Raw genomic sequence first — 22866 nt, 5'->3', positions numbered from 1 at the left:
AGCATCATGTTGCCAGCTACATTTATGAAAGATGGAAAAGTCAACAAGACATTAAAAATCTGCTGAACAGCTCACATCCAGAACATTTAGAAAATACCAGCTTCCTCTGTTACACTAACACAGAGTTTTGACAAAACAGGAAGTGATTCTTAGCTATAATAACATATGACTGCCAGACGTGAAGATCTGTTTTTCATGAGGCCACAAAAATAATTCTGTTTTACTAATTTACTGTGAATAAGTGTTACCTCCCAGTAAGGATCAGCTGATGGCTTTGCAGTACACTGAAAACAAAAACACTAACAAAACAAAGAAGATGGAGACAGGACAAGGAAATGACTGCAACGGCTGCAGATAAGAAACAAAACACCACAATCATGGATTCACTCTTGGAGGAAAATAGGAAGGAAATTAGGAAGTACATTCACATGGCTCTTTTGTATAGATTTCAACTTCAGTGAACTTTGACCTGTGAATACTTGTTCAAGAGTTCCAAACCATCCTGAAAGTGTTGACCTTTGACAGAATAGATAAACCTGCAGGATTAAGTGCCAGTGTTGTTTAACGAGTACATATCTTTTGCAGAGGCATTTTTATGGCTGATAGAGTTGCCTGTGAAATAATTTTAATCTGCATCCTTGGACAGCACACCAAAGAAGAGCAACAAAATGCTTTGCTTCTGTTTTTTTGATGTGGTTATACACACACACAAATGACACAAAGGACTGTTTAGCATTTTATAAAACAAACATTTCAATTCACTAACAAAACTGTTTAAGGATGACTAGGTGATTAGGATTAAAAAATAAAAATACAAAGAATGAGTAATGATTATGTATTCGGAAGTAGCATGTTCATAATGAATGTGATCACCTCATAATTTTCATGATAGCGCCACATGCGGTCTAAAACCTACTAACATACCATTGTATGATTCTCTCTGTATTGTATTCATTGGTGGAGAAGTGATGGAGATAGGATTGAAAGACTCTGAGCCAAAGTGTAGATCAAGAAAAAGACGGATGAAAGTGCAAGGCCAGACTCCATACAGTCTAATCTAAACAGTTTACACATAGGCATCCCCCACAACGCACACAGATGTCCTCCATTTAACTTGTATACACACACACTGTTGCACTGAGATGCAAACGCAGACATTTTGAAGAAGTTGTACAATTGCAAATAAACAGGGCTTATTGCAGTCACATAGAAATTCATGGTAAAAATGCTTTGTGTAGCACCATTTCTCTAATGCATCCTCTTGCACTGAGACATAATAAGATACTAAGGGCCTTGTATAAAGAGAGACATGCAATGAAATAAAATAAGATATAGTTTGGGCTCAGAGAGAGAAAACTCTACCAGTGATAATGTCAGTAGGAGCTCCTGAACCAGAGCAACACACCTTTGAAAGTGATTGTGGACATTTTTGGGTTTTCTTCTTTAGAGAGGTGTTTTGGGTTAAGTATGATGGCAAGTGTAAATATCCCTTTCTAACTGCCTGAATTCAGATGCATGCAGACCTTGTGAAAAAGATCCATCGTACTCTTAAAAAAAAAAAAAGAAGTCACATTTAGTTTTGACGTACAAACTGTTCAATAATTATGTTTATTTGCAAGCAATACAAAGAAATATACTTAATGTGAATTATGTATGACAAACAAAAGGGAAAAAGCCCAAAACATTACTGATATAATGCAACAAATACAGCAAAAATGTAACAACATGGCAAATTTTGAAAGACAGTTAAGTCAGCCATTCTTAGACAAAATCAACATGTTTTTTTTTAGATATGAATATCTTAGCTTTTTTTATTCTATTAATGTAACCAAAATGGAATTTTTACCAAAGAAAAAAGGTTAAAGAGCACAAGCACTAAGTATGATCTCTAACCTAGCTGACCTAATAAGCTTCCATTCTAGATTTATATTTTCAAAATGAGGATGCAAAGACATGTGGGCAGTTTGTCACTTACAAGAGTCTATTTAAGTCAGTAGAACGAGTCCCATTAATAATTCTATTCATAATATGTGAGTTTTAGTGCTTCAGTAAGGAACTGTATGAGAAATGTAAATGAAAGTGAGGAGAATTAATGAACTTATGCCTACTGTAATTTGTTCATATGTTCAAGAAATATCAATAACAAGCTAAAACACATCTATAAAACAAAACTAAAACCAAAGAAACACAAATAAAAACAGAATGCCCAGTAGTGGAATACCAACTTGTCTACAAAACAATCATCAGTGATTTAAAGTGACTGTGTGCCACTGTGGAATAAGCAAGCTGACTTGAAGAGAAATGTTGTGTACAATCTTATAATAAATATTTCATCAATCCCTTTCTACGACACTGTTAAAGAAAAAACCTTTCAAGTGTAGATTCTCTCTTTCTGTCCAGTGAACTTTAGGGTCACATTGAGCCTATTCAGAGCATTTGCTAAATTTTCATCAACGTTTACAAAAAAAACTCTCAATGAGAAAAAGAAAAAAACAGATGAATGAGGTACAAGAGCAACTACTGCTAAAAATGACCATGGTATATCTGTATGGCTGGTTTCCAAGTATTTCAGAGACTTAGGGTCTGGGGTGAGTTAACTGATTCAGGTTTAACATTTTTCAAAATTAAAGTGAACCTGTCAGATGGACAGCTCCCGGTAAACAGTCAGAAACTGAAATCCTGAATTCTGAAGTAGCAACATACAAATGACTACAATGTGGCCATGTTCAGTCTCCTGAACAGACAAGCTGCAAAAAGAAAATGACTGCAATTACTTAACCAGCTGAGCATGCAAAGTACAGTGCTGCTGTGGACTGCCTTTTTATTTTAGTTTTCTCTCCTTATCTTATGTACGGAGGTCAGTTATTGCAATTTGGTTATTTTTTTTTTTGCTTAGGTAAGTTTGATAAATATTTCAGATTGTTTCTTTTTGTTTGTTGTTTTGGTATAAAGGCCACCATGAAGTTACACTCAGCTCCTTATTAGTGTTCCATCCTAAAGAAATAACATATTGTTAAAAACATTTAAAAATCATTGTAAAATTGTACCAACTGTGTGATGTGGCTGCTTGAAGTCTGATTAGGATGGGTCACCTTTATGTTGTGGTCTGGCTGGATCACACCAGACATGTTAAATAAAAAAAAATTTAAAAAAAACTTAACTAGAACCTGTTTGACTAAATGAAATAGGCTATAAGTCCTTAAAATGAAATAATTCCTACCTTGATCTCAAGAAACCCAAGAATAAATGTGAACAAATTCACTAAAAAGAGTGGAAAGAGTTAAAAAGGGATTTCTAAGGCTTTGGGACTCCAGCAAATCACAGTTAAAGCCATTATCCACAAATAAAGAAAACTTGTCCTGACACTTACTAAGAGTGGCCAGCCCACTGAGAGCACATAGAACGAAGGTTTTGGAGTGGTATAGGATTGCCTTAGACTGCTCATACTAGAAAACCTTCCAGTAAATTAAGTTCTGCAAAGAAAAGTGGGCAAAAAATTCCTCCACAGTGTCGTACAAGTTCTTGCAGCCAAAGGTGGTGCAACCAGTTATTAGGTTTAGGGGGCAATTACTTTTTTACATAGGGCCATGCAGGTTTGGATAGCATTTTCTGCTTAATAAATTAAAGCATCATTTAAAAACTGCATGCTTTGGCTATTTCTATTTAAAATTAAAATGTGGTTGATCAAGTGAAATATGTAAGTATAACAAATATGCAAAAATGAAATTAAATAAAGTAAATAAAATAAAATAAGAAATCATGAAGGAGACAAATAATTTTTCCCCAGCACTGAGTGCTTGGGCCCAATGTAAGTATTCATTAAATCATTAAAACAGCAAATCAATGCCTTTTGTACAGGGAAAACCAGTTAACAGTCAGCATCAGCTTCAGTGTGAGCATTCATGCTTAGTCTGTTTTGATGCATACGTTCTAGTATCCGATGTATGCTACTGAAGCCGGGCCTGTCTGATGGGTGTGTACTCCAACAGAGCCTCATCAGATTATAGAGCTCCAAAGGACAGTTCTCAGGACAGGAAAGGATGTGACCATCCCTCACATAGTAAATAACCTCCTCATGACCCATACCATAATATGGCTGCATCCCATGGGAGAAGATCTCCCATAACACCACACCATAGGCCCAGACATCTGACTCTGTAGTATAGCGATTGTAGAATATAGACTCTGGAGGCATCCAGCGAATGGGGATGGCATCATTTTCATTGGCTTTGTAGTAATCAGCTGAGTAGATGTTTCTGGAGAGGCCAAAGTCTGCAATCTTTACCACCATTTCCTCTCCAACCAGGCAGTTCCGTGTCGCCAGGTCACGATGGACAAACTTGCGCTCAGACAGGTATGCCATTCCTGCAGCAATCTGCTTGGAAATCAATAACTGCTCTGTACAAGAGAGAAGCCCGGTCTCCAGCTCAGAGGAGAAACTGCGACCCGACAAGCTAGCACGACTGAGGGTGCGCACTGACTGGGTTGGAGATCTGCGACGCAGGAACTCGTTGAGGTCACCATGGGCCATATACTCAAACATCAGACACATTGGTTTACCCACTGCACACACACCTGAGGAGAGAGCACACAGGAAACTATTTGATGGCCTATTATATAGATTAGCGCTTTTATTTTCCCACCACAGATGTTTTTAAAGAAGAAACACAAATATTTGCCATAAACACATCAGTCCCATCACTGAAAACACTAAATTAACAGTTTTTCTTCTACAGTATCACATAATGAGTTCATTTACCTTAAAATGCCAAAAAAAACCAAAAAAAACTATTACCCAGACATAAACACAGATGGGCATGTACTCACAAATAAGTCATGCATAAGTTCTTACATCTACTTTAGTGGATCTTTGATATAAATATGATATATTTATTTTTGGCAAATTAAGTTTCTACTTTTTTTGGACTTTTTTTCCTGAGCTGGGTTTGGGGAAATGATGGCAAATGAAGGCAGATTATTAAATTGAGAGTGTAATGACTGAGGCTGCTCATGTTATAAATATCACTTGTGATTAATACAAGTTATTTGAAATGTTGTGTTTACATTTTTAACAGTAAGGGCTTCCACGGGCTTTGGATGTTTGATGAGGACAGCACAAACAGTGCTACAGTATCTTTAAAACGACATGGATTTATTTGTTAAATGCCAATTTATACTGAATATAGTGGGAATGCAACCTTTATTTGACAGAACTTCCATACTTATTGGATAAAAACTTAAACTGCAGGAGTGAGATGTCAACTTTAAAAAACAAAACAAAAATCAAGCATATGAATGAGGTCTTTGGTGAAACAGGATCTTGACAAAAGTGACAAAATTCATCCTACTTTATTTCCTCCTTATTTACTACAACTCTATAAAAGAGTGTCTGTCTGCTTGTTTGTTCTTCCATTCCTGTGAGTACTTGTTGCAGCTTGTGAGCACACACTGCCAAGACTAGCCCTCCGGTCTGCCATCCGTATGGTTCACAAAAAAGTTTCAGTTCTTTTGAGCACAAGTTAAAAAATATATTGCTAGATGAACAGAAATACACCACTTTCAAACAGTGCCTTCAGTTCACTCTTCTTTTCTTCTCACTTTAGTGCATGAATAGTGTAATTTATGCAGTTAGTGCATTGAAATGTACCAACTTATTATTGGCCGCAGTTATAATTTTGATTGACTGCATTTACTATTGCTTCTGTTTTTCAATGAAAGAAACTGGAAGCTCAATGGCCCATTGGTCATTTTAAATCAGTTTAAACATTGTTCAAACCCAGTAACATTTATTTCCCCTCCTTGTTGAGGTTCCAAAGCCACACAAATTATGAAATGTGTCATGCTGAATTCTGGGGAAATCAATGAAGGGCCTTATTTAGCTAGACGGAAAATCACTGCACAGGCAGCCCTTGGACTGCATTTGGCACTGCCCTCCAGGGATGTCCACTGCAAGTAAGGGAGTGCTCATATAGGTGCAGCTCAGTGGTGGAACACAGAGTTGGAACACTGTACTTCAGCGCACAGTTGGTCAGATGTAATCTTTTTTAAAATCTGATTGGATCAAAAATGTTGAAATAGATTCAAAATTTTCAAAATTGTGGAATGAGACAACCTTATGTAATCCACTCTTTTATCATTACTATTATTATTTCTCTGTTATTTTGAGCACACAGTTATTTCAGGAATTTAGGATTGAGAAAACTTGGATCCAGTTTTATTTTATGTAGCATCATTTATGAAACATCCATTAATCACATCGTTCTAATTATAATGATACCATGAACTGAGACAATCCCAAGCACAGTTTCTCTTCCTTAGCAGATGAAAGTGCACTGAAGACATTTTCATCTGGTAAAGATAAAGAAAAAAATTGTTAAATGAAGAAATCTGAATCTTTTTTCTTTAATTGAGTGATGAACTTTTTTTATTTATACAAATAAAAAAAAATTAAAGTATTCACTCATTTGTTAAGATAATTGTACAGGCAGAAAAGTGGGACTGAATACCTGATCCTGGATCGTGAAATGTGAGATTTCTTAATCCAAATCCAAATTATTCTGATCTATATTAAACTTTCTGAACAACTGAAGCCAGAAGCTAAAGTATTTGTATTTAGTTGTAGTTCACTTTTTTTGCGATTGCAACATACTTCCAATGAACTTTAGGGGCGAGGAGGAGGTTGGAGGTCATGTTCACTTAATTCATATCCTGTGGGTCACTAGATAGAACAGCTCACCAGAGAACAATTATCGTGTGTGTGTGTTTGTGTGTGAAGGTGGCTGGGTGTATATGCTTCTGTGTACAGGGTGGGGGAAACAAGTTGTAATTTAGTGCCAGTGACCTTTGCAAAAGGACGGTAGCTGGATTAAAATGTTTCACTCATTGCTAAATATATAGAAGACAGAGGCCACACACGGCACAAGACACATGTAGACTTATGGTATATCTAATTCTGACGCATTCGTGTTTTGGATGATGCATATATTCCTGCACATGATTTACGCCTGTATTATTAGTCTAGAGGATAATTAAAGGTTAAGGAAATAATCTAATCAACTCCAGTTTCATGCACACCAGAGTCTTTGCTCTTAGTGTATCACTCTCCAGATGAGTCATCTAAAATGCCACTCAGAAAATAACAAAAAATAGTGAGTGAGGGAGTGACTGAATGCTAATTTTGAAGAAATATATTGCACAACGACTGGAGCTGCAAAAGAAAACTTCTTTGAGCACAGCCAGTGATCAACAGCTCTGTTTACTCGCTGACTGCACCAACTATGCTGTATCTCCAAATGTCTTCCTGGAAATATATTTGGATGTGAGCTGTTTGTATTAGATTAGATAAGCTGCATTAGTGAAGATACGGAATTTTAATAGAGCACATTTGTTTTATATTGGCCAACAAAGGCACATTAGTTGTCAGTCAGCACTTGTTTACTGGCAAACAGCACTATGTGGATTATTCTCGGACTTTGATAGGTCCACAGCGGGAAACAAACAAAAAAAAGCATCTGAAGAGAGTGAATTCTTTCCGAAAAATTGCTGTTTGGAAAATCAGACTCAGGGAAATACTAAGAGGCAATCTTTTCTTTTTAATTTTATTATTTAGTTCTTTTTAATGAAAGCTCTACAGTTTTTTGAAAGTTTATTGTTAAATTGTTGCTTAACATAAGCAGGTGAAAACTAACAACTGAATAGAAATATTATTTTAAATGACCCAAAAGACTCTTCTATGAGTTGAAAAGCATTCTTTTCAAAAGCTCTTTGTTTGGTCCGGCTTCTTTTAAATAACTGATTTATTTTAGATACCTAAATGCACTTTCAGGCCATAAAACTCTGAAACCAAATAATAAATGTCGATTTCTATCAGTTTTTACATGTCCAATTCTGTCTTTTCAATCTTGTTTGAGTTTTTTTCTTCTTCCTCCATTTCCATGTTTCTGTTTTTCCACTTTACTTTACTTCTCCCTGAAGTAAACTCAGGGATTCGGCAATTATTCAATGTAAGCTCCATCTGTGACCGTTGTCTCTTTGGAAATCAGATTTTTCGTTGCACACTTTTTCTCTCTCGTTTGCACACAAGCACACACTAACCTAAGAGTCGAACTATGTTTGGATGGTCAAATGCGGCCATGAGTGCTGCCTCTCTCTGGAAGTCATTCTGCATGTCAGCTGAAGCTTCCTCCTTCAACATCTTCACAGCAACCATTGTGAAAGACTCCATGGGTAGCAGGCCTGGAGCTCTGAAACAGACACAAACAAAGATATTCATGAACTGAGCACGAAAATATTATATTATCAGTATTTCTATTGTATTGTTAATGTTTTTGTCACTAATGCATAAACCAGACTTTTGTTACCATATGTTTCAAATGTGTATTTTAGCTTTACCCAAAAGTGTCTAAGTAAACAACACAGCTATTTAAGCGTTAGAAATATGAATGAAACACATATATGAACACATATTTATGCTAATAGGTCTACAGAGAAATACTTCCTCTGTTGGCTCAGGCGCAAAATGATGTTTCCTAAAGTAGATATAGCTGGGACAATAATCTTGATAAAAACAATGATATCACACACATACTGTAGAGTCACACAAAAAACAGACTGAAGCGCTGATGTCAGAGAAGAAGTTATTTTTTTCCTCAGGTCTACTTAAGTAACTATCTTTCACGTGGCTCTGTGTGTGTGTGTGTGTGTGTGTGTGTGTGTGTGTGTGTGTGTGTGTGTGTGTGTGTGTCACAAATGATTAAGTGCACTCTATAGTCATGTATTTACTAAGTGAATGTGCACACAGGAAACAGCTTGTGTTTGCTTTTGATTTAGATTGAGATGCATACATTACATTGTACTAAAGAATGCACATACATACTGTGTACTTCATGTGCATATGAGTTTATTCCTGTGAAACTTCTGTTTTGGAGGTTTCATATCATAGTTGTATAATCATACAAGTGTGTGCGTTAGAGTATGTATTTGTGTTCATGTAAGTCAGTGTGCGCATTATGGTCCCAGAGGTGTCTATATACTGCATCTTTCTAGTTTTCAACGAGGGATTATCATCTAGCCTTAAGGACATCTCTCAGATTTGACTGACTATGCACTCAGGTGCTACTGTCATAATGCTGCATGCTATTATTGTACTGCTCTGTGATCAAGCTATCATATGATGTGATTTGTTGCCTCCGTTTATCTATTGCATTATATTTATGTGGCTTCTTAAATGTTGTCTATCGTGTGTTGCTTTGAGTTGACTTGTTATAATCATGTTACTTACAACACAATAAGAAATTCTATTTAAATTGAGATTCCTTTTTTCTTGTATTAATCAAATACTTTTTTTAGTTTTCAAAACAGGCAGTTGAGCATTGGGCTTTACATTCTTTATTTTGTAGCACAGTCATGGACGTCATATGGGTGACAAGGCTGTGTTGCATGAATAACAGGGAGTCTAACAAAGTTGAAAAACCTATATCGAGAAGATCTAAACTGATTTACTTCTGCTGTCCTGAATTCTTGGCTGTGACAGCAAACAATTATAGATAGCTGTGATTGTGAAATCCTGTATTCAGTAAACCTTGTAAAATACAACCAAAAAATAATTGGATTTGGGTTATTTTAGTAAACTACAAAAAACTGTCAAAGAGGCTTGATAGGTTCAGTGGCTCTGCTATATGTTTGCTTCATGGAGTCATGCCACTGTATGTCATCTGAATTTAAGCAGATTACACCAATATTACAACATTCTGACTGATAACGAGCGCTACAAACTTCTGACGACTGCTATCTATCAAGCCTAAAAAAATTAGATTCATGCTCATGACCGATTTATGACTTTTTAGAAATATGACCCAGCTCTGGTATTGAGTGTGATTAAAGAGATAGGTTTGCAACATTCATGTCATGCTGTAAACAGGCTCAGGGTGCAGTGAAAGTGACACCTGTAACAGCTTGCCTTGTGACTTTGTGAATGACGCAGCAGTTCTCAAAATGACCAGTGACCTTGTTTAGCCATGTCATCCTTCTCAATCCTGTCTCATTCCCTTGCCCTTTCCCTCTGCCTTAGACATATCAGCATCATCAGCTTAGTCCCTGGATGCGATTATGATTATGACATGGCAATATTAAATATTAGTGTGCAAAAGCAGTGCTGCGCTGGAAGAAAACATCCTTTTAGATCTCTAACCATTTGATGAGAAATACTCTTGCTTCCCCTTAATCTCTCTTTTTATCATATTTGTTCATCTCTTCTTTTGTCCATGCTGTATTTCCCCAGTTCTCTCTTCTTTCTCACCTGGCTTGGAAAACTCGTCCAAAGGCTCCTTCCCCGATATCTCGGACGTATTGAATATTATTTCGGGGATACTCAAGGGCCAACAGTTTTGAGTTCAGCAGCAGAGGAACGCGCTGGTACATGGGGTTAGGGTGGAGTCGATCGAGCAATAGCTCTGATGGAAGGGCGTTCAACATCGGGGTCTCTATTACTCTTCTAATAAAAATAAATAAATATAAGCGTGAGCATTACAAGGATAAAAACAGACACTAGATAAAGAAACATATTCCATCTTTATCATCTTTCTTTTACCTCTTCCGATTCCTCAGTTGCTTCTTCCATCTGCGGCAGCCAAGAATGATAATGGCAAGAAATACTGCAGTTGCAAGAGCAGTCAGGATAACGACGATGACAGACATTGAGTAAGCTGGAGATGACGTTGTGGTCACGGGAGGGAAACGAGGGGTCTGGAGAGGGTCTCTAGACTCTGGCTTCACTACTTAAAAGCACAGATATAGGAAAAGTCACTAAACTTGGAAAAATGACAAATCTAGAACTCTGTTGTCTAAAATCCAGATTGTGCAGTCAAAGTTTTGGCTACTGGGTAGCTTTTAGTCTACTGTAGGTGAAGTGTTGGTTTCAAGTGTAAAGAAAACAGGAACTGTAAACAGGTGAAGTGGGGAAAAAAGTTCTGAATGCAGAGGGCAGTACCTGATGCTATGCTTGTTTCCCCACACTGTGGAACAGCACAGTACTCCCAGCGTATGTTCGGATTTAAGGTATAACACCAGGGCTTGTCACTGATTCCTCCTGGGTTCCTGCAGTGATTGCCTGAATTCTTCAACTCTGGAATGACATCCACTGATAAATGGTGCTGGTGGGGAACCTGCAGGATAAAGCACAGTAGTAAGGATCAAAAAAAGAGAAACACTTTCTCAGGCCTTTCCCACTAAGAGGAATAAAATAGAAAAAGAAAAATCACCAACATACATACTGCAACAAGGACGGTTAAGTATATTAATTGGTGAATAAACGTGGTTTGCAACCTGTGAGTACAGGGCTGGAGTCTGTGTAATGCATGATCTCTTTTCTGTTCTGTTGCTGACCCTGTATTCCGAGGGGGTAAAGAGGAAATCTACCTTTGCTGAGGGATCAGTTCTAGTGAGTTTTCTGTGAAAGAAAGAATTGATTTGGATGGATAGTTTTTAAAACTGGTGAGTCTCAAATCAAAAGTGAAGCTAAGATGACCTTCCAAATATTTCTTCCAGGTTCTGTTCTGTGTAGTAAGGTTACAGCTCCATAACCATGGGCTATTGTGAGGGACATTAGGGGTTGCATGACTGTTCCTGGAATCTAGACTGCCAACTTAAATATGGAACATCTGGTGGGCTTGTATGTCATGAGCTTTAATCATAAAAAGAGCAATGGCCAACTCCATCCCAAGAGACATGAAGACATGAACTGAAAATGTTGGGTTCAACACATGTTGCTGTAGCTGAACGTGTGAAGTCAACAGCATGGGGTTGATTCCTAACTGGTGCCAGGAATGCTTAAAACAACAGGTCTTCGCACTAGAATGACAAGTTAGGCCATTTGTCATCGCCTTTCAAGATAATACACTGACATTTGGCAGGAAATGGGATGCAAGCCTCCATTGTCAAAGTGTAACACTTCATACAACCAACCATCCTCCCCAATCTTCTTCCTGCAGGCATTTTGCAACACTATTCTGCAACACTCTAGATCCATAGAGAGAGAGGATTTCTAGCAGAAAAGGGGGTTTTGGAGCATAAACAAATGATCTCTGCTGGTAAGTAATCCCCAGCAGTGGATCAAGTTGCATTTCCTGCAGAGAACTCGACCCTTTTTAATGTTTAATTAGTGGCCACTGTGTTATTATTTTATGGATGATTCTTACGCCGAGTCATATATATACCATGAGAATGACAGTGTTGTATAGTATGTTTAGTTCGTTAGCAATGTTTTCCCCTGCAATAAAGTTGTGAATCATCGTCTGCAGTATTTCTATGACTCAGCACAAAATGGCACCAAAGTTACTCCATTCATGTATCATGTACATTTACAGTTTACATGTTTGTGCTGAACGGAAATGTGATTTTTATGAGACAGAAGTCATTCTAAGCAGAATAGCATATGTTGTGGAGCATTACAGTGTTCTGCTCATTTCCTATAAAACTCAAAGAGCTGATTAGGGATCATTTGTATTATGAAAATATTTATGTAAAGCATATGCTCTCTGATGTGTGGAAGATAGAAGACAAAGCAAAGGGGTGGGGCTAAAGGCTAAAGCCCCAATTTTGGGGGCAATGAAAGCTACTGATTAAAAAAATAATTCACAACATTTTTTTAATTTTTTATTTTATTTTGAAGGATGGACTTTGGCATATGTACCTCAGTGGTTTGGTCAGTTGCCTACCATTCTTACTTTCCAATCTTTAAACAAAGGATGTGTCAGACCATACATACTGTTGTAAACCAGACTATATTTTTTTTATTAACTCCTTACTCTGCGTCTTGTACTTCAGTGTGGCTGTCATTTTGTTATGGGACAGCTACTTTGCCCTATAATGTATCACACTTTGGGTGTGACTCTTAGTTTAACACCCTCTGATTTCACTCTGATGTTTATATTTAACACAAATCTTGTCTGATTTTCTATAATAAAATGACAATGAGATGCAAGTAAATTTATGAACTTGTAAAGTACACATCCCCAAGCACCAAGGTCTATCTGAAAACATCTACTGAAAAAAAATGGTTGTTGAGTTCAAAATTGTGCAATCACATTAACATTGCCTTGGGAGAATTGTTACAAGAGACATTACCCCAATAATGGTGGTATATGCTGCTTACAAGGAGGAAATGAAAGCTTTGGTGCTGGCCAGGAACTTCAGCTTAATCATCAAAATGATTCCATCATGTTTAACAGCTCACCTTCTGACTTATGTTCAGCCAGGACATTATATCAGAAAGTAACAGTCTTTTCCTGGAAGCAGCATGGACTAAAGCCTAACTTCCTGATGTCACTCTGTCTTCTTTATAGCTTCAATCCTATTGTCCTAGTGCAGACAACACACAGCACTGGTTTGCTAAGCCCTGCTCCCTTTAGTGCTTCTGCACTTACCACTTACCAAGCCCTCTGTTTTCCGGTAACACTTACGAAGTTTATGATGTCAATTCAGACCTGCCTCTCAAATGTATGAGTAATTTGATGAGTCTGTGGTCACAATTCAAGATTATGGTATTAAAAAACACACTCGGAAAATCCAGGCTTCTTCATTTGTACAATATCATGTCTAAACAAAAAATTACACTAGTCCAATCTGTTGTAAATGGCTATGTAAAGGAGCTAACATTTTCCCTAATGTCTTAGAGATAAGACTTTAAAAAATCTTCTGGAATGAATCTAGAATTTAAACAAGACTATCTTAGAAAAGGAAAAATAAGGCTGGATAAGCATATATGTGGAATAGACTATTGTTCTTATCATAGTGCCATGCATAGAGCTTAGATGATTAGAACATTCTAATTGAAAGGACGGTGTGCATTGTTATTGTCACTATGCTATAACAGTGCAAAGTGAGCTAATTTTAATTCAAATTAGCAGATAGGATGCAAACTAAAGGGTATTTGTAAAGTCTTACAGTTCAAATAAAAAAAAATAAAACAGTCAATGCCACCTTTTTACTTTCAGTATTCAACATTCAATTCCACGGGATTGTCTGCATTTTCCCCCCACAAATGATCACCCTTCATACAGTGCAGGTAATCTTATTATTCCTACATAACTCTCACCAAGCTCAGGCGTGATTCTGTTTTTGACATACATTGAAATTTACCACGAAAGAAGATGAGCTCATATTACAAGTTGACACTTGTTTGTTGAATGTTTTATGAAATGAGCCCTTTACCACAATAGGATTCTGGAGAAGGATTTTTTTTCTTTTTTTGGTAATTTTTCCAGTGCCTGCCTTTAATTAAAATACATTTCAATTTTGCAGAGAAAGGGTGTTAACATTCTGAAGCTAAAATAACTGCACATTTAGTGGTATAGTGGTACTAGTCTTGACTTTCCCATAAATACATGTAATATACAGTGACTATATTTCTGCACAAACCAATCCATGCACACAGACACACAAGCATCTCTGGCCAATGTCATCCAGTATTGAGAACAGTAAACATGTCACTGGTTTTAAGAGTGAAGATGGTTGAACTGAATATAATTCTTGTAGAATACAAAACCGAACCTATGTGTTTATGTTTACTTGTTTACATCAGACACGGTTAAATGTGGTATTCATATGTTTTCTTCATGTGGTCTTATGCACACATAGTTTGGGGTGTTTACGAAGAATAAAACAACAACAGTTCAGTAGTAAACATAAGTGTAAGTACTAACATTTGAGAACTGCATTAGAAAGCAAGCTTTTTCGCAGTTAGCAGATAGTAGAGTATATGTGCGTGAGCAAATCCAATATGCTGAAGTGGGAGTGGGTGTGTGTGTGCGTGTGTTTTAGTGACGGAGCATGTGGAACATATGCGTGTGAGAGCTAATTGCTTCCAGAGGCAGGATGTGACATAATGAGTCCCTCCCTCTCTGCTGACCTGGCACACACACACACACACACACACACACACACACACACACACACACACACACACACACTGCACGGGAGAGTAGTAACAGTTCACCCAAACAGACCCTCTCACTGAGCAAAGCCATAAAAACATAAAGGGGCTTTTGGGCTACAGGAAGAGTGCGTGCGTGTGTGGGTGTGTGTGTGTGTGTGTGATTAACACATTTGTGTGATGCTGTATTTGCTGTTGTTTGCACATATAAGCATTTTTGTATGCTTTTCTGCTTCTGAGTAAGGGAAAGGAATGTTTTAATATAAAACTGAACATACATAAAACCTAAAACACACACACACTCAAAATATCAGTGAAGCATCTTTTCTTGGTTAAAATCAGCTGAAAACACTCAAGTGTGTCCTGTTTTTTGATTACATGTGGTTATTTCATACTTTTGCTGGTTTTATACTTTAGTTATAAAATATCTAAGTAGTTTTGTAGCTCTAGGAACGTTTACGCAAATGTACCCAAAGACAACAATACCTGTTGGTTCCATGGTTGACATGGTGTCCCAGACCTGGTTACATTCACACTACCCTGGTAGAAATAACCTCGGTCATTGTAACATGTTCCTGTTGATGTCAAACAGAACAGTTTACCGTAAGATAACAATGTTAACTGTAGCAATTACTTTTTAAAATAATAGAGTAATTCATTTTTGCATTGGACTAATTATGGCAGCTAGAAACAAATTCATTGTGATGTACTGAAAAAATTTTGTACTTACTTGTAATTAGATCTTTCTTGATGTCTGAATGTAGAAAAGATTAAGAAAAATTAATCTAAATATTGAGAAGAAGAGGAACTATGAAGTAGGGCTGCCACAAACGATCATTTTGATAGTCAAGTTGTCACCGATTATTTTTGCGATTAGTCAACTAATCAGATCATGCATCCGTTGGACGTAAAACGTACAGCTTATTGCACCAGCAGCATCTGCTCTTATATAACTATCATTAGCTTACAGCTTTAAGTGTTTAAGGTATGTGCTAACTAAAAATAAAGACAAGATGATAGTTTATTAAATTTTAATGAAATTTGCAGATTGTTTCGGTGAAGTTTAATAAACTCCTTGCTATCTAAAATATAACAGGACACCGGAGTATATTCTCAAGCATCTCACACTTCTGATAATCAGTTGTCTGCTCAGCTGTGTAAAAACGATAACTTTAATCTCAGCCAAACCGATTTACTCAGGAACAAATAAAATACTAAAAAAAGCCAAACAATAACATGTTTAAGTTATCTAAGTGACTTATATATATTTAACCTGAGTAGCGAAAGACGGCGGTGGGTTTGAAAACGTTTTGCCGGGAGTCCGGTGTTCTCACCAGCTCTAGTGAGCCTTGACCCCCGGCTAGCTATCGAGCTAGTGGGTAACAGACGTCTCCAAAAACGTCAGAGTGCTTTTGAAAATATGTGGTTTCTTGATAAACCAAGCAGATATTTGAAGTTTACACAACTACATTCTCGTCTGGAAATATGTTAAACGTTTATTTTGTGACCCAGAAAGAATAATAAGAGTAATATTAAACCTAACTAGCTGTCGCCATTGTTGGAAACTGAGCTGGGCTGCGCTATGAATTCTGGGACACAGCTACTTCTTCTTCTTCGGGGTTTAACGGCAGCTGGCATCCTTGTACATGCAGTGCTGCCATTTTCTGTTTCAGTCCGTTATTACACTCTTAAATCCTACTACTTATTCCTGCGTCTTTTGGGATCTTACAAAGCTTCAAACGACGCGTCGACTATTAAATCAGTCGTCGACGATTTTGATAGTCGATGTAATCGTGACTAGTCGACTAATTGTGGCAGCCCTACTATGAAGTCATTTGAACCAGAAGATCAGTACTGATTCACTGAAACACACAAACACAGAGATACACACACCTGCAGCTATATATTTTGGCTCAATTCAGACAAACCCTCTTAATGACCTCATCAGTATCAATGACCTGCAGTGTAGCAGACCATGCTTTATTTGGCCCTTAGCACACACAGCTGTACCCAGCCAACTTTCTTTTACATAATGCTTCACTTACTTTTCATAGCTACTTTTTTTTTTTTTAGTTTAATGAAAGCAGAAGTCAATGTTCTTTTTAAAAAACAAAAACAAAAAAATCTTTAATTTAACAGACTTGTGCAAGAGAACACAAGGTCAGTTTGCTCTTAAATACGTTAGTCTTTGCCCAACTTATTTTACAACTACCAAACTAACAATTTTTACAACTAAAGTGGTTCAACAAACTAATTAAACTTCACTTCAGGTTGTCTTACCTGCAAAAGGAACATATGTACAACCATCAGGGTCTGTGTAAAGACTTGGTAAGGTCTGACATTTTGGCAGCAGTGAAACGGGAGCCTGGGACCCGGTGAGAGAGCTGAAGAGTCCAGACTGGACTGAACTGCTGCCTTCTAATATCAGCCACGCCTTATGGCAGTACAGCTCCTTCACTGCCAGGCAGTGTTCTCTGTTTATGAAGAAAAGGTGTATCAGATTCAGTGATTCTTTCTTTTGTTTAATAAATCTGAATGGGTCCAAATCTGTGGAGGGCCAAAAGTGCCAAACTGAAATAAATAAATACTTATACTAATAATACTAATTAATTATGCATCATTAAGTAATGAGAATTTGAAATAAGTAAACTGATTTTTTTAAAAGTGATTGAGAACTGTACAGCAGTATATTAAATTAAATTAAATATTACTGTTTAATCAACAGACTGTTAAGCAGCTCTTTCTTAAAACCATCATGCATGTATGTATAACTCTTACTGAAAAAAAGATGTATATCACTTGTTAATGTTAGTTTATTAATTTATTTATTTTTACTCTAGCAGGCTTTTTCAAAACTTTCAAAACAGACAGCTCATGTTCGGAATTTAGTTGATTAAATATTAAATATAGAAAAATTTATCATTTCTGGAGCTCGCTTGAGATCAGTCACCGTTATGCTAGTCCAGATCCTGGTGAAAATGCTTGTGTCCTCATATTAAAATTTTTATTTTAAATTAAAAATAAGTTGTTCCAACTCATCTGAACATCTTGAAATAAAGATGAGATAATGAGATAATGAGTATTCAAAATATACTGAAAATGAGACATTACAACTACAACCGCCTACAACTGCAAAGCTCTCCAGCAAGTAGTGCGGTGCTCTGAACGGATAATTGGAGGTGAGCTTCCCTCCCTCCAAGACATCTACAGGAAGCGGTGCCTGAGGAAAGCGGGGAGGATCATCAAGGACTCCAGTCACCCCAGCCATAAACTGTTCAGACTACTTCCATCAGGAAGGAGGTTCTGCAGCATCCGGTCCCGTACCAGCAGACTGAGAGACAGCTTCTTCCACCAGGCCATCAGACTGCTGAACACGTCATAGACACCTCACCTTCACTACTGGAACTTTAACATTATGCACTCCATACTGTACAGTAATGCCACTGTTTTGCACATGTCTCAACTCTGTATATTTTTATATATTTTATTTATTGTTTACTCTATTTAATTTGTAAAATATGTGTACACACACACACACACACACACACACGTGTAGAAAAATATTTAGTATACACATCCAGAAATGCATATACTATTATATATTGTACATATATTTATTAGTTTCAGATGTAGCCAATTCTTGTATTTTGCTTGTTTACATTATTGTATTTTGCACAACTCTGTTGCTTGTGAAGCTCGCACACAAGAATTTCACTCACATGTGCTGTACCAATGTACCTGCACATGTGATGTGACAATAAAAGTGATTTGATTTGATTTAAAGTTCACTAAAACTATAAAGTTATGAAGCTTAATTTTAATGTTAGCCTAACCAATTTGCTTTAAAATAAATAAAACACCAATTTAAACCAAAAACAAGACAAGCATTGTTAGACTTTAGAAGTGAATTATGCTACCCGTTAGTGACGTGTCGGTCGCGAACGAAATGGCTCTTAGAGCTGGGTCTTTGACGTGAACCACACGATCCGGCTCCTTATAGCAAGCCGTGGGTTTTTTTTTCTTTCTCTCACCCTCTCCCTCTCTCTCGCACTTTTTTTCTGCTTCACTCTGCACGCGAGCCTTGTACTTTGTGCTAGGCAGAGGGGGGAGGGGCGGTAGTTACACTCAGTAGCACAGGAACAGAACGGGAGGGACAGAGAGAGAAAGAGAGCCAGGGACCACAATGTCACATTAGAAAGGTATAGTAATCATCCACAGCTATTTTCAGTTGCAGATGATAAAGGATTCAGAAAGTTTATTTATGCAGGCCCATATGACAGAGAATGTGCATCTTCTTTTTGTTTTCATATTTTAATTTATATTTAATTGTGTTGTGGTTTGCAGTGTTTTGTGTTGTTTCACTTTAAATTTGTTTAAAAGGAAAAAGCTGAAAATTTAAATAGTTTAAAGTTGAACTGTGACTAGTTGGTTTTTGTATTATATGATTTATTTATTACATTTTATGTGGAGTGAATAAATAAAAGTATATTTACAGTGGCCCCTAAAGACAAAGCACGTACTAACTCCAAAACACGTAAAAACTCAGAAGCACGTAAAAACTCCAAAACACGTATAAAAGACAACAGAAGTGCTCCAGGATGCTGGGCGCAGTGTTGAGCTTTTGTTACCTAGTGGCTACACAAGCCAGCAAGTACCAACGACCGGATTTCGTGTGTGGTAATAACAGGTAAATGAACTTTTTTTTTTTATTATTTGAATATATATGAGTGCTTGTATATAAATACACAAACAATACACATATGCTTTCAATTGTGTAATTTAAGTGATCTAGGTAGCTTTGTTTTGGAAGTTCAGTTAATGCTAGAAATGTGTTTTGGAATTTGTACGTGCTTTTTGGAGTTTGTACTTGCTTTGTCTCTAGGGGCCACCATATACATTTATATAAATAAAACCACTTTTTTTTTTACATTAGTAATTCCTTTTGTGCATAATTTTATATTATTGTTAATAATAAATTAATTAAAGCAACAAAACAACCTGAAGAGGCGGTTCGGAGCCGAAAGAGCCGGCTCTTTTTAGTGAGCCGAGCCGAAAGAGCCGGTTCTCTAAAAAGAGCCGGAAATCCCATCACTACTACCCCTCACTCAGAGGGTCAGTGGAGGTTGAAAACATTGGAGCATTTTCAGAGATAGTCTCTATTTTTTCCAAAAACAAATCAAGCTAACTACTTCCTAACTAATATTATCACCATTATCTGGGATCAGTCTGTCTAGATTCATTTTCTATGGTAACCCACCAAATATTAGGGCCTATGGTTGAGCTTCAGTGACAGTTACAGATAAGATACACTGCAACACAGGAACCATAAAATAATTAAATATGTTGTCAACAATTGATGACATATTTACATAATTAAATTTGATTTTTTTATGTATACATGTATTTCCAATTTTAATTCATTAATGAGACATTTAATCAAATATTTATTTATGTTTTTCTTTCAGCACTCCTGGCCTTCTATACAACCATATGTTGTGCACAACTTATATCAACCCATTCAGTTTTATTTCTACACTGTGCAAAAACAAAGAGAAAGGTAGACCTCGGAGAACAATACTACCTGCAGACAGGTTTTGGTGCAGGTCCTAGCCCTGATGGGTTGCAGTCAGGAAAGGAAGCGTGGCAGAGCAATGAGCGTAATGCAGGACTGCACACCCCACTGAGCCCTTCTACCTCTGCCCACCAGCTCTGAAGAAAGTACTCCTGCGTGTCCTCGGGGTTTGAGAAGGACGAGTTAAAGAAAACCAGCAAATCGTCGTGCAATATTGTGCGGCAAACATCTCCACGATATGCACTGCAGTAGCCTGCGATCCCCTTATAAAGTCTGTTTAAAGGAGACACACATACAAACATTTGGCAAATTAAAGGCAAAATCACAACAAAATAGTTCTAATGCTTTTTTTTTATTTCTATACAGCTCCACTGTAGGCGTGTTATCTAACACATCTCTACCATACTAATTCCTGGGGAGTACATTTTTTGGGGGCGTTTTTTTTTTTGCTTTTTTCAAATCTCCTACATATCTAAGATACCCCTTCTCTCCTAGCAGTATGTGATGAAAAGGTTTATAACACATGAGATCACTCCCAAATCACCATTTTTCAACATCTACCGTTATGGGGAGTGACGATAACCATGATCCTTTACTAATCATCGAATACCACATCATCAAACAGATTTAAGAGCCTAAACCTAACTAAGAACAGGGACTTGCGAAAGTAACTTTAGTGCCTAATTCATTAATATGTATTTGGGATGGCATGTTATTTCTAATAGAAAAGATGCCTTGTGTGATTCAGTCATGCAGCAAAAACTGGAGTTTGACCATATTCCATACCGTTTTCTAGTAATATTTCTTTGTGTAATTTAGGTATTTGTTATTTGCATATTTTAATTTAACAAAATCATTGAAAAGAAAACCAGTAAGAGTTGCAGACTAAAAGTACAGAGAGTGGTCTGTTTTTACTGTCTTGGCTTATAGCAAGTGTCCACTAAAAAGTAAAAAGAAATCATCTTTCACTTGAAATATCTTCTTTAACATCATCCAGATGTTGATCATGAAACAGGTTGGAGAAAGTTTAAGTGAGATTGCATCCTGTCTGTTCAACTTCCTTGCTGGAGCTCAGTCATACCTATTTTGCATAAACATGAATGTTTGTGGGACAAAGTCCCTGTATTCCTCTTTCACCCTGTTTGCCTCCTTTTCTTAATGCTTTCTCATCTGTTAGTCCTCAAGCATTGCTATGATCCACATTTATCTCTGTCTGCTCCACACTGCTGTGTTTCTGACAGCATGTACTCTGATAACCTTCACTCCAGCATCACTGCGGCCTGTCTGCATTCTCTTACAGACTCCAGATGTTCCCTCTTGGGGAGGTTGGTGCTTCAGCAGAGTTCAAGCCAAACTATCAAACTCAAAGGTGCCCTGTAAATCTATCAATTCACTCTTTTCTTTCTTTCTTTTTTCTCTTTCTTCCTCACCAGATCTCTGTGCATCTAGTCCAGATGTGGTCACAAGTGATCAAGATAAATGCAGCCATTAACCCTTTAAGACCTACCATAGAACCAAGTCCGCCAGAGCTTATATTATATTTTTACATGCTGTGGAGCCATTTTTGGGAGCATTTCAAGTTGCTATACATCAATACAACCATTATAGCCCAGATTTTAATAATATGTATTCATTAAGTGCATAGTAATTACATAAATTGCAAAAAAGTGCAATAAACTACAAAAAAATAGAAAATCGTTTTTGATTTTTTAACATATATTTGTAGTTAGAGAAATTTAAGAGGCTTATCCTTCAAAACTGTAAATACAAAAAAGTTGCACAAAATAGTTTCCCACCACAGGAAATTTATTTTGAGTGTCTTCATAGTTTTATTTTTGAAATACACCAATTTTTATACACTGCAGGAAAAACGAAAATAAATATTATACTGCGAATTTGCAAAAAAGCAGCATATGCACCAAAATAAACTATTTCCAGCAGTGCAATATGAGTCCTAAGCATCCCAGAAACGACACAGAAAGTCATAAAGTCAAAGATAACTTTTAAAAAGAGCAGTATAGGCCCTGAGGCCCTGATCGCAAAAAAGACTACATTTCCGCGAAAATGACGTCACTTCCGTTTTCGGCCAGGTAATGGCGGAAATGCAAAAGTTCGCGCTGACGTCTATTCCAACGTAGGAAGTGTTTTGAACAGCTGATCGGACCGGCAAAGCGTGTTTCTGGAATATTATGTTTTTGTTCCTGCAAGCGCTTTTTATGCAGTTTTTGCAAAGCTTTATGTGGAAGGAAACCGTGACCTAGGACAAGCTGATGGCACAATATGTAAGTACAACTCCTCCGGTTTCATATGCAAAAAAATTTTTTGCGCTAGCTTACGTGGTTGCAGTGCTACCGGGATTTAAAAA

General features: G+C 37.0%; 1 protein-coding gene across 1 annotated transcript in view; it reads right to left on the bottom strand.

Moving 5' to 3' along the window:
- Nucleotides 1-1589: 1589 nt before the first annotated feature.
- The window catches only part of musk (muscle, skeletal, receptor tyrosine kinase), a 33047-nt gene continuing 11770 nt past the window's right edge, over nt 1590-22866 (bottom strand). The window contains exons 9-17 of the mRNA XM_026174245.2: nt 20511-20774; nt 17210-17403; nt 15660-15683; nt 15416-15504; nt 10988-11162; nt 10589-10775; nt 10298-10492; nt 8095-8243; nt 1590-4575 (exon numbers count right to left, since the gene is read on the bottom strand). Coding sequence (XP_026030030.1) covers nt 3869-4575; nt 8095-8243; nt 10298-10492; nt 10589-10775; nt 10988-11162; nt 15416-15504; nt 15660-15683; nt 17210-17403; nt 20511-20774 — 1984 coding nt within the window. The 3' untranslated portion in view covers nt 1590-3868. The remainder of the gene's footprint in view (nt 4576-8094; nt 8244-10297; nt 10493-10588; nt 10776-10987; nt 11163-15415; nt 15505-15659; nt 15684-17209; nt 17404-20510; nt 20775-22866) is intronic.

This window comes from Astatotilapia calliptera, chromosome 7 (genome assembly GCF_964374335.1).
Source record: "Astatotilapia calliptera chromosome 7, fAstCal68.1, whole genome shotgun sequence".
Lineage (NCBI taxonomy): Eukaryota > Metazoa > Chordata > Actinopteri > Cichliformes > Cichlidae > Astatotilapia > Astatotilapia calliptera.
This window is presented reverse-complemented; position numbering and strand designations above follow the sequence as displayed.